Source organism: Typopeltis vanoorti, chromosome 20 (assembly GCF_054136105.1).
Source record: "Typopeltis vanoorti isolate ZY-2024b chromosome 20, IOZ_Tvanoo_1.0, whole genome shotgun sequence".
NCBI lineage: Eukaryota > Metazoa > Arthropoda > Arachnida > Uropygi > Thelyphonidae > Typopeltis > Typopeltis vanoorti.
The window spans coordinates 78,747,721-78,760,718 of NC_143568.1; the positions used below are offsets into that span (position 1 = coordinate 78,747,721).

Genomic DNA, 12,998 nt, shown 5'->3' on the forward strand with positions numbered 1-12,998 from the left:
TGATGACGAGTTTTTTCCCCCAAGAGAAAGAATATTAACAACAGCAGTCTTGTCTAATTGTTGAAATGAAATGACTCCTGACTTAGATGTCTTATTGGAAAATCATCCTCATTTTAAATGAAGCTGCTTAGTGAAGAGATCTGTTATAAGTACTTTAAAATGTTATAGTGAGATGCTACGAGATTGTAAACAAGACCCTGAATGAATTTTTAAACCTTCTAGTAAGCAATAATGTTCATTCAGTGTTGTTTTGCTTGACATGTGAAAAATCAAGTAAAATATGCGACTTTCATTTCAAGCAAATTTTGAACCATGTATACCTCTTAAGTGTAGGAGCATCTCTATATTCTTGATGTGATATTTCTACCTCTGATAATGAACTGTCTGGAATAATCCACTTTGTTAACTGAGGTGTTACTGTCAAGTGATTTAGGTATAGAGAATACTCTATACCTAAAGAGTTTTGGGATTCTCCATGGAAAATGAGATTTAATACCTGCTTCATAAAGGAATACTGGCACTTTCTCATTTTCAATGTAATTAATTATTTAATAAACAGTAATTTTATTAATTACAAGTATAGTCACACATCTGGATATTAAATAATTTATTATATCATAAAAAATTAAATGTCACAAACATGCAATCTTTGTATTTCAAAATAACTATAACAGCAAAAATTTGAATTAAAAAAAAAAACAGATTTCCCAATTCAATACAATAAGGAAGTTTTTACTTATGTCCACATGATTTTTAATTAAATGAACCTGATCGAATTGTAATGGTTGAAAACTGATATCATTACTGAAAAAGAATTCCATACTAGACATATCAATTTGATTAGTTTGAAATAAAGTTATAGAAACTTTGACATATGCACCATTTATGTATGATGATAGTGAAACCATATAAACATTTATCAAAAATTATCAGAACCCCTGTCTACAGGAAAAACACTAATATTGTTAAGAGTTATGAAACCTTTTTTTTGTGTTACATAAAATGCTTAAAAAATTAGATGCGATATCATTTGGGGATGCACCACTTTTTTTTTTCAGCTCTTAAAACATTCAAAAATTTCCAAGCAGATATATAGTATTTTATTTTCAACAATTCTTTTTTAAGACAGAGACAGACAAGAGTGAAGAACAAAGTGAAACAAGTGAAAAGTAATTCACTTGTTTCACAATGGAAGATCTTCTACCAATCCGCTCTTTAACCTTTATTAGTCGCATGGCATTTATTTGACCCCAGCTGTTATTCAAGTTTGATTTCTGACAAACCAATGATGGATTTTTGAGTAACTGAGTTTCTTGCTGCCCCTGCAGTGAATCAGTTGTGAGTCAGCCATCAGCACAATCAGTGATTTCTGACCCCATGTGACTACTTAGGTATTTTTAAAGTGATTTTTTTTTTTCGATTTTGTACTCTTATGCATATTTTCTTGTTCTAGTTGCAATGATTACATTTGTTGACACTGAGTTTGCCATTACCAAAGTAAATCAAAGCATTTTTGAGATGTTTTATTTATAACATTGTGGAGTGCCAATGGTACAGGGGTAAAACTGTTTCGTATGATTATGTTATTACAACTATGATTCTTATTTATTTTGAGAGTTCTGTGGTTTGACAATATCCATGATTGGGAATCATGGAAAGCACAAGACAGGTTGGCTCCATTTTGGAAACTGTCTAAACTGCTTTCAGAAAATTATAAAAAATTATATTGTTCTTCCGAGTTTTTGGCAATCGCTGAACAATTATTTGCTTTTCATGGCAGTGTTTTTTGCCAGTATCTGCCACATAAGCTGAACAAGTATGGACTAAGAGTTTTTGCTATGGTGGAGGTAAAAACAAATCATCTTTTAATGTTGGCACTCAATTTAATGGACCTTTCAAGATGGAAAATTCGGCACAAGCAATAGTCAAGAGACCGATTACACCAATCAGTGGCACTGGGCAAAACATCACAGTTGATTACTGGTATACTAGCATTATCTCTGCTCCAAGACCAAACTGACTTTTGTGGGTACACTCTTCAAAAATAAAAAAAGAAATACCACTTCAGTTTCAACCCAATAAAACATGAGAGCCACACAGTAGTCTGTTTGGTTTCACCAGAGAATTGACTATGACGTCTTACGTGCCCAAAAATTCCAAAGCTGTAATTCTTATTTGTTCCATGCACAATGCCCCTGAAATTGATGAAGAATGTCATAGCAATAAACCTGAAATAATAAAATTTTATAATTCCACAAAAGGGAATGTTGATATACATACGCTATTCTTCCATTACTTGAATGTATCTGCAATAAATGCATATGTTTTGTATAATTTTTGGACTACCTAAGAGTTCTAAAATGAGCAGACAGGAAAGAAATTATCTGTGGAATTGACTAGGCCATTTCAAAACAAATATTCCAAAAGTACCAAGAGACGTCTGGAAAAAAAGCTACAAAAAAACTTAGCTATTTCAGAAGCTCAACAACAAGAACCAAGCACTTCTGGATATTCCCAGGCTGCTGTGCAAGATTAAAGGATTGTAAAATAAGGTCAAAGTGTGAAAAATGTCTGAGCTTTTGTTACAGTGAGCATTCTTCAGTATGATGTAATTATTGTATGGAAAATTAAGATTGAATAAAAATGTTAATAATTAATATAAAAAAGCAATATTAATGATTTGTTTATTTCATTTTACTCACCATAATCAACTTTATAATAAAAACATTTCATGAGAAATTAAAGAAATATAACTAATTTTGGGATCAAATAGGTCCCATGCGACTAATTATGTAGCAAAAAAGGGTGCAACTATTTAAGGGTTAAAAGTACATCTAGACTGAGACACTACCTTCCCGAAAGGTTGTTTTACCAATAAGACAATTAACTAAAACACTGCATCCTTGATGATTCAGTTCCAGAGCTCTCTTGAATACTGAAGAAAGTTTATCCTTATCTTCTGCCTTCAACAAGAAACCCTTTGCTCCTAGACCTTCTACAGCTTTCTGATAATCAGTAAACTGAAATATTGTAAAAGTAATGTTTATTCATTAGTAAAAACATAATAAAAAAAGATTTTCTAAATACTGCAAAAATTTTCTTCGTCCTCTAAGCGATAAATTTTGGGATCAAATGCACCTTTGATAAAATGAGGAAGTGTTTTTTTGTACTAGCAGGACAAAAACTTAAATGACACTGTCCTGATTGTTAAATGAGTCTTAAAATTAGAATGCCTACAAATACAGGAAAGTAAGATAGTAGCAACTGCACAAGGGTAATGAGAAAATGGAGGCAGCAAACTACAGCCAAATTTATTCTCTTTTATTGCTAAGATTCTGAAAAAAAATAGTGAGAGCTTGTATACAGAACTGACCATATGGGAATGGTTTATGAATTTGTTAAAGAGTACTCTTGTTTCAGTAATCTGGTTGCATTTTATAATGAAGCAGCAAGAGTAGTCTGAGGAAAATGAATATACTGCAATTTTTTCTTGATTTTGCAAAAGCATTTGCGTGACATGCTGATATTTATATTGCAATGAATTGGTTTTGATATTAGGAGAGTGGACTGGATTGGTATTTGGGTGTCTTCTTTTCAGCTATTTTCTGTCCACTGCTGGACGAAGGCCTCCTCCAGTTCTTTCCATCTTTCTCTGTTCTTGGCAATGGTTGACCAATTTTACCCAACAAATTTGACAATTCATCACTCCACCTTCTTTTAGGATGTCTTCAGCCTCGTTTCCCTTCTTTTGGAATCCAGTTCGTTAGTATGGTGGTCCATCGCTCATCTTCTCTTCTGGATAGATGCCTGTCCCATTTCCATTTTAGTCACTTGTGATAAAGAATGATGTAATTGATTTGAGTCTGGTTTCTTATCCAGGTATTTTGCTTCTTATCTTTTAATGTGATGCCTAGCATCAACCTCTCCAGTTTTCTTTTAGTTGTTGCTAGTTTATTTGCCATTGCTTTTGTTAGAGACCAAGTTTCACAACCATATGTGATGCCTGGAACTATGTTAAATGTCTTCCTTTTTAAACCGAGTGGGACATCATTGTTTTGAAAAATGCTTTCCAATTTTCTGAATGCACTCCGGGCAAGTTGAACTCTCTTATTTATTTCCTTTTGGAGTCCACAGTTCAGATCAATGAGATGACCTAAGTATGTATATGAAGAGACTCTTTCCAAGAAATTGTTTTCTATTATTATATTTTACAAAAGGATTAAACATGATTTTAGTTTTTTCTCTGTTTATCTTTAGACCGACTTTTCTACTTTCATGATATAGGTCTTCTATCATTATATTAAGATCTTCTGGAGTGTTTGCAAAAATTATAATATCATCTACATATCTTAGGTATGTTAAGTTTCTGTTATTAATTTTTATACCAAGGATTGTCCAGTTTATATTATTAAATATTTCTTGACGGACTGCTGTAAAGATTTTGGGTGATAGAGTCTCCTTACCAGACACCTTTTTCAATTGATATTTTATTGCTACTCATGTGAAGTTAGATTGTTGCTGCTGCAGTGAGGTATACTGCCTGGAGGAGGGCCATATATTCTCCAGGAACTCCCTGATTCTGGAGTGCTTTGATTATTGCATTAGTTTTGATGGAATCAATATGATCAATTGTGTTAAAGCCTTACAGAATCCTGCTTGTTCTACTGGTTGATTTGAGTCAAGAACAGGTGTTAACCTGTTTGTTATTACTTTTGTGAGAATTTTGTACAGATTAGAGAGAATACTAATTGGTCTATAGTTCTTTACTTCTTTGTCTCCTTTTTTAAATAACAGTATCAGAGTAGCTGTTGCAGAGTAGAGCATTTTTCAATTTTCTGGTATCTTCCCCTCTTCTAGGCATAGATTTAGTAAGTTTGTGACATGGTGAATTATATTGTTTCCTCCCTATTTAATTAATTCTATGTGAATTAGGTCTTCACCAGGACATTTCCCATTTTTCATTTGTTTTAATGCTTGTTTTATTTCATCTGAAGTGAATGGGGGGATGAATTCCATATGCGATGGAGAAGAGTTATTTATATTTGATTTATCTAATGAAGGATCACTATAGATTTCTTTATAAAATTCTTCTAGCCTGCTTAGGATTTGTTCTTGGTTCCTTATTGTAGTTCCATTCTTATCTTTTATTGCAGTTATTTGACTTTAGCCAACTGGTAAATTTTTTTCTTAGTATTTTCATATTTTTATTGTTTTCAATTGTTTATTTTTTTTAGTGTTATAAGAATCTTATTTCGTTTCTCATCTTTTTCCTTACTGTTTTGCATAGTTCTGCATATTCTATTTTAGAAATTAAGTTTTTGCCTTGTTTCATATTTCATCTCTTTTTTAGTAGTCTTAAGGTTTCCTCTGAAAGTTTATGGTCTTTTTGTTGTTTGTTGCTTTTGAATTGGGTGTTTAGTGGATATATAAAAAAAAAAGTACACATAGAGAAATAGTTAAGAAGAGGCAAAAGGTTATAAGTGAAGTTTCAGGATATACTGGAACTATTATTATTAAATCTTTATGTAAATGGACTACAAGAAGTTATTGTTTTAGAGTGATACAAACTTGTGAATTTTTTTTTTTTTTTTTTTTTGGAATGGTGTTGAGAAATTACAATAGTTTCTGTATGTGAAACTATGCTAGAATTGAAATTGGCAAGTGAACTTCAATTAATGTGGTTACAGTTGTAATTCAGAATATACATTGCACAGGTGGTATAGACCAGAGCTTCTTAAAACTTTTCTCACTTGCGACTCCTTTTCGTCTGAGATATTTTTATGCGACCCTGGATATATAGGTATAAAAATAAGTATACAAATCAAACATTTACTGATAATATATCATAAAGAAATTTATTTAAAAAAATTCTTTGGTATACATAGAATTTGACCATTTACATAAAGAATTACAATACAATAGTCTCGAATTCTGAAGTGTTTCTGGCAGCGTTCGTTGCAGTTGTGTGGCATGATGGCATGCTCAGTGCAAAGTTCGCATGTTGTGTGTTCAGAACCAAGGCTGCAGTAATGCAACACGAGTGAGCACTGCCAGAAACACCTCAGATTCATTACGTGTTTGATTTTGAATTAATTTTTGGTCGTTTCACATTCAGAAACCTTTTACTGTCGCCAAATGTTTCGTGACCCCTACATCTGGTTATGCAACCTACAGTTTAAGTAGTTCTGGTATAGACAACCCATGAACAATGCTGAATTTCAGGAGTGGTGGTGAAGGTATTGAAGAAGTTAGTAAAAGGCAGAATTCAGGAATAGAAAAGAAAATGATATGCTCTGGAGGATAGCATAGTTTTTGCCTAGGTAACTTATAATTTTTTATAATACAGTGGCATTTAAGTTAATGAAGGAAGTGGTTATACAGTGATATTGCTAAACTTTGCAAAAGCATTTGACAAGATAGCACATGGAAAGTTAGATAAATTGGAGTAAATGGGGTTGGATATGAAATGATTTAAGGGGAAATATCCAGTTGTTTTTGCTGATGACACATAAAGGGGACAAGCAATAGTCAATGGTGATAACATAGCAGCAATACTGCAGTAAGCTGACAGTATAGCAAGAGCTAACAGCTGCCAGTCAAATAACAGGGAGTTGAATTTAAATGGGCATATTGCAAAGGTGGCCAAAACAGTTCATCAGATTGTTTGGATGTTGAACACATGATAAGTAGGGATAGGAAGGTTCTTATTCCTCTTTATAAGCCATTCATGGATAATTCTAATTACTGTGCACAGATCTGTTTGCCTGGATTCCTTGACATTAGGAGAAGATGATCCAGAGACAAGTGATTGTGACAAGTCTATGGAATATTCCCTGTGATAAAGATATTTGGGTTACAAAGGCTATTTGATAGGCAGAAAGAAAGGAATTATGATAGAAACAAAAGTTAAAGTGATTTCATAAAGTGATTTCATTTGATAGGCAGAAAGAGAGGAATTACGATAGAAACGTAAGTTAAAGTGATTTCATAGCACCAACACAGAACTTTTTTTTCAATAGTAGCAGGAAGTGAGAGAACAAGAGGAAATTGTGTAACAATGTAGTTAACAAGAGTTCAAGGACTAGATTGTTTGGTTGGATCGTGGTGAATTTTTTTTATACTATTACTGTTTTTTTTTATTACTATTTAAAATGTAGCTTGGATCTACAAAAAGTTTTTTTCGTAAACTTGTAGTACATTCAAACCATGGGTGGACTAAGTATTTCTTTTTTCTATTAATTTTATATATACATTTTTGGTATTTTTATTATTTATTTTTTACATAGTCTGGAAACCCTGCTCTAGAGACCAAACATGGAATTTTTCACACCACGTCAGTCCTCCAATAAGCAAGATGGTCTCACACTGGGCAATGAAATTCATCTCCCACCTGAACACAATCATAAACATCCATGCTCGTGGCAGGATTTGAACTCACAGTTTATTGGCTTGAAAGTACTAACCACTTGGCCAATCAGGCCAGCAGAGAATGGGTGCATTCCAACTATTTCGACAGTCTTCTAGGTTGTCTACACCACCTGTAGAAACTGTGGACACTGACCACCAAAGATAAGGATGTGGAATTTCTAATATATCTAATAGGAACACAGTAAATTATTCAGTTATAATTGTAATAGCATGATAAATTGTAACTAAAGATCCTTTCCCCAGTTTGGTTAGTATTAACAAGTAGCATAATAACAAACCACACAGTCTTCCTCCTGACCACTTTTACCCATATTACTTCAGTTTCTGCAGTAATAAGGGCTAATTGTATTGAACTTTCTCTTATGCCAAAATGGTTGTGATTTTTTATAGTTTCTTACTACTTTGAAATTTCAGATTTAAGGTGCAACCCTCATTCTGTATCGTCATTAGTTGGATCCTAGTTCTCTGACAACTAATTCATTTTGAAATTAGCATTATCCTGAAGTGAAAGTCAATCTTTTTCAACCATCCATATCCTGTAACTACTGTTATCAGCAAATGCTACTTTCCATCTTTATGATTGTTGGCTCCTTCCAATCCTATTCTTTGTTTAAATTGCAATAGGAAACTGAATCCACACAGGCTTCTAAGTTCAGTTATTAACAGTTTTTGTGCATCAACTATTGTCTATTCCTATATGTGGAAACGAACAAGAAGTTTTCACATAACAGTTCATATCCCATGATGTGCTGTTCCAGATATTTTCGTATCTACAAAGTATTAAAATTGAATGGCAAAAACTAATGTAAATACTATATGAACTAATAATGGAAATTTCTCAAATTGGTTAACTTTATTATTTTTGTATTGTAATTTTTAGCAATATCTTAGTACACCATTTATAAATGAAGAATGTTGGGTAAGTCGAACAAAACATCACCTGATGCAAGAGCTGGATTATTATGCACAAACTCACTCATCATGGTAGGTCTGTAATAACCATTATTCACATAATACCTCTTCTTGAACTCATTCATTGATGAAGCATTCACAACCACCTCTTGCAAACCATACTTTAATCACTTGACCAACCAGGCCAAGTGATTAGCTTATCTGCTTTCCAACCAATTGTGGGTTCAAATCCTGCCATGAGCATGGATGTTTGTGATTGTCTTTAGGTGGGAGATTAATTTCATCACTGTGTGAGACCATCAGCCTGCCTATTGAAGGACTAAATTGGCTTGAAAAATTCAATGTTTAGTCTCTAGAGCAGGGTTTCTGGATTGTGTAAAAAAAAAAAAGTATAATTAATGAAAACTAGAAAAAAAAATCCTTAGCCCATCCTCACTCCTGACTGGGTTGTAAAATGCCACCTTTCCACTAGCTTGACACTTCTCCAGAGCTAAATTAAACAGTTTGGTCAGACAAACAGCCAATGGGCTGATATCCCACAGCTGTATTTGCATTAAGGTTCTGCAATATCATAAGTAGCTCCAATGGTACACCCTTGCAAAATGATCACTCAGTATTTTGTCTACTTCTGTTACCAACCTACCATTAACATTCATTAAAGTTATCTCCCATAGTTATTCTTCCTTTTACTTTAAACAGTGAAAAAACTTTTTTCAGATTTTCTTTGACCTGCTCAGATAGCCAACTGTTATTTTTCTCTAATTTTTTGCTAGTGGTCTCCTGTATGGCTGGATGAAAAACCAGAGTATCCAGGTCAAGATGAAGGGTAACGTGATTAATATATTTAAGATATTAATAGATATTTACCACACTAACACTGGGGAGATTTTTCAAGGGTAAACAGACAAGAGAAAGGAATAAAGATTAGGGGGCTATCTCTGAAAGTTGCAAAAGGTAATGGCAGGAGAGTGATGAGTGGTTGGGTCATGAAAGGCATTGCCTCAGAGGTGGTGAAAGTGCAAGATAGTAGCTGCGTTAAAGTGACTTTGGAACAGATGTTGTGATGTTCTAGAATGGACCATTCTGAAATGAACCTCATGACTTCTATGGAGATCCTGTAATGATAAGAACTAGTTATGCCAAGCTAGTCAGCCAAATGGTTAGCACATCTGCTTTGAATCCCACTGTGGACATGGATGTTTACAATTGTCTTTAAGTGGAAAATGAATTTTATTGCCTGGTGTGAGACCACTTCCCTGCTAATTAATATGAATCTGAAGTAGCTTGAAAAAAGTTCCATGTTTCCAGATAAATACTGAGAGTGGGCTAAGAATATTTCCTTAGCCCATTCACAGTACTGATGTACTACAGGTTTACAACCTTTTATGGGCAGGAGTCACATAAAAGTTACTGAGTTACCACCAGAGTAGACTTTATAAAAATCAAATCACTTAGAGATGAAGACAAATAGCAATAGTACTTACTGCCAGTTGGCAAGCAACATTACTACCAAAAAGGGGAACCTGTTCTCGTGAGATCTGCATCCAAGATGCGTCATTACCAACAACTGCTAATATTGGCACCTATGGAAGAAAAAATATATATATATATTAGGGTTACCGAGTAATTTTATAAAACTGGGTTATTTTACTCCTAATCCTAATAAAATATAGATGTAAATAAGTTAAATTAAATTAGGAGTAAAATAACCAAGTTTTATAAAATTATTTGGTAACCCTAATATACATTATTCCCAAGGTAAAAAAACTTATTTACATCTATATCTCCTCCAGAGATTCTTATTCAAAATAAAAACACCTTGTAGAAACTTGTATAGGTAATGTTGATAAGGCTCTGTATTACTAAAACCTTGGTATTTAGGGTCTAGCTACTCACTGAGGAGACCTCAAAAAAGTTTGAAACCGGTCTGAGTAGTGACCCCATCCATAATGTATTGCAGTATACATCTCTTAGTGAGATGTGCTTTACATTATGGAAAATACTAAGAATAGTGATCAGAGCTTTACCCACCTTAACAATGAGTTGCCCTGGTGTTGCACCACCTTTAAACTTGAACTACGTTCAGGTGCAAACTTAACTGTTTGCTTACTTGGGATTAGGAGTAAAATAACCAAGTTTTATAAAATTACTTGGCAACCATAATATACATTATTCCCAAGGTAAAAAAATTATTTACACACACACACACACACACACACACACACACACACACACACACATATACACATATATTTAATATATATATTAAAATATTGCTTTCTAGAAGGCTTTTTTTTTTTTTTTTTTTAATTCCGGAAATTATGCCATCCAAATGACTCAAATATGACCTAACAACAGCAACATGTAGTATATGTGAAAATAGGGTAGTTTGTGTAATATTTACACTGATTGGCTGCTGAAAACCATCAGATCAAAATACAACTGTTGGAAGTAATGCTGTAGGAAATGATGCATAAAATTCATTAGCATTTCGTATTAAAACTGGAAAATAAAATGTAATGACAGAAGCTAAATCAAATTCATATTATGAGATGAGTGTAAAAACAAGTGAAAATACAAAATTTTGTTTGTTAGCTTTTGTTTGTCAAGCTTACTATTTACAAGATTTTGTACTAAAATTTTAAGAGCACTATTTTGTTCTATTTTTTGACATTTGTCTACTCTTATATTGGTTATATTAGCATTCTTCTATTTCCAATGCTTTTTGGGCTTACTTCTTATTGTCTTGTTTTCAATTACTGGTTATTTACTCCAATCCAATCCCTCAATACCAATCGAGTGATCAGGATTGGATCGAAAAGTGGGATACCAAAAGGAAACGGAAATTGACAGAACTATTATCAATAGGGACATGAAATGTACGGACACTTTAGATGTCAGGAAAACTAGAATTACTTTACAAGGAACTGAAGAGATATTGGTGTGATATACTAGGACTGGCAGAGATGCAATGGCCATCATCAGAAGAGATAAATGGATGCAAAGTCATATGGTCAGGACATGACCAAGCACGTGTTGGTTTCCTTCTTAAGAAAAAAAAGCTGGAGGCACTGTTTGGCTACAAAACAGTCAATGAAAGAATCATTGTAGCAAGTTTTCAAGCAAAACCATTTAATATATCAATAAGTTCAGATATATGCACCCACATCTGACAGCACATGAGGATATTGATTACAAAGATATGACAGAGACAACAGAAACAATACCAAAGAAGACTTTAGACTCTTTATAAAAAATCAAATTACTCAGAGATGAAGACAAATAGCAACAGTACTTACTGCCAGCTGGCAAGCTCTACATCTTTTTCGAATTTGCTGTGGACCACGAGATGATGGTCTGTAACACAAGATTCCAGCAAAAGGAGAGTAGGAAATGGACGTGGTGATCAAATGATGGGAAAACTAAAAACTCGATTGATATGATTATGATTAAAAGAAGACGGGTAACATTGGTACAGCAGTGTCGAACTTTTCAAGGAGCAGATATAGACATGGATCATAGCTTAATGATTGCAAAGATTAAGTTGAAATTAAGAAAATATAAACCACATCATCAGAAACAAAGAGATACAACAAGAATCAGTGAAGCAGAAATAGGAAAAAGGTACAGAACAACGTTAGAGGAGAAACTAAAAAGTGTGGACAAAGAAAAAAAATTCGAATCTAAGAGTGAAAGGAGTAATGAAGGCAACAGAAGATGCAGTTGAAGAAACAGTACCAGAAACACTGAAGTTAGTACAGGAGAAGAGAATGTTGAAGATAAGAAGACAAACATTAGGACAGATAGAGGAGCAATATAAAAGAAAGTGTAATAAGGTGGAAAAAACAGAATGGATAAGATGAAATGGATAGAAGCTCAATGCAATAATACAGAACAGCACTATGGAAAACATAAAACTAGGGAGTGTACAAAATGATCAGAACCATCAATAGAAGGTGGCAACCGAAACAGATTACAATTAAAGATGAAAAAAGTAACATATTGATGAATAAAGATAAAATTGTACAGCAGTGGACAAGATACCATAGTGAGTTATATGAAGAAAAGCTAGATTTAGATAGAGCTAGAAAACTGAAGAATTGAAACAGATATTACCACCAGGTAATGAATATGACATGGATATTTTAAGAGGAGAGGTAGAAAAAGCAATAGGACATCTAAAACAGAACAACAGTCCTGGAAATGATAGCACACTGGAGAAATGATTAAATATGGTGGCAAAAGTATGGTTATAACAATGCACCAACTATATAATATGGTATGGAAGGAAGGTAAAATGCCAGAGGAGTGGGTGAAATAAGCTAGAATGTAAAAATTATAGAACAACTGCTTTGACAAGTCACCTTTGTAAGGTGATGATATTGACAGAAAGATTGAGAATACAGTTGAAAGTATACCTTGCAGATGAGCAAGCAGGATTTAGGAAAGATAGAAATACAATTCAAAAGGCATTTGACAGTATTGACTAGAAAGTGACATAGGTGATGATTTGGGGAAATGGTTTAGAACAAGCAGAGACTAGACGGGGACCCAATATCACCAAGCATTTTCATCGCACATTAGAGCAATGGACAAATGAAGGAAGATGTAAAAGGAATATCGGTATATGGGATGAGAATTAACAATCTGAGATTCGC

The 12,998-nt window shown here is 33.5% G+C and overlaps 1 protein-coding gene across 2 annotated transcripts in view; it reads right to left on the bottom strand.

Moving 5' to 3' along the window:
• Positions 1–598: 598 nt before the first annotated feature.
• The window catches only part of LOC150095588 (2-hydroxyacyl-CoA lyase 2-like), a 248,277-nt gene continuing 235,877 nt past the window's right edge, over positions 599–12,998 (bottom strand). For both annotated transcript variants that reach the window (XM_090410082.1, XM_090410081.1), the window contains exons 15-16: positions 9,825–9,923; positions 599–3,020 (exon numbers count right to left, since the gene is read on the bottom strand). In XM_090410082.1, coding sequence (XP_090266208.1) covers positions 2,835–3,020; positions 9,825–9,923 — 285 coding nt within the window. In that variant the 3' untranslated portion in view covers positions 599–2,834. The remainder of the gene's footprint in view (positions 3,021–9,824; positions 9,924–12,998) is intronic.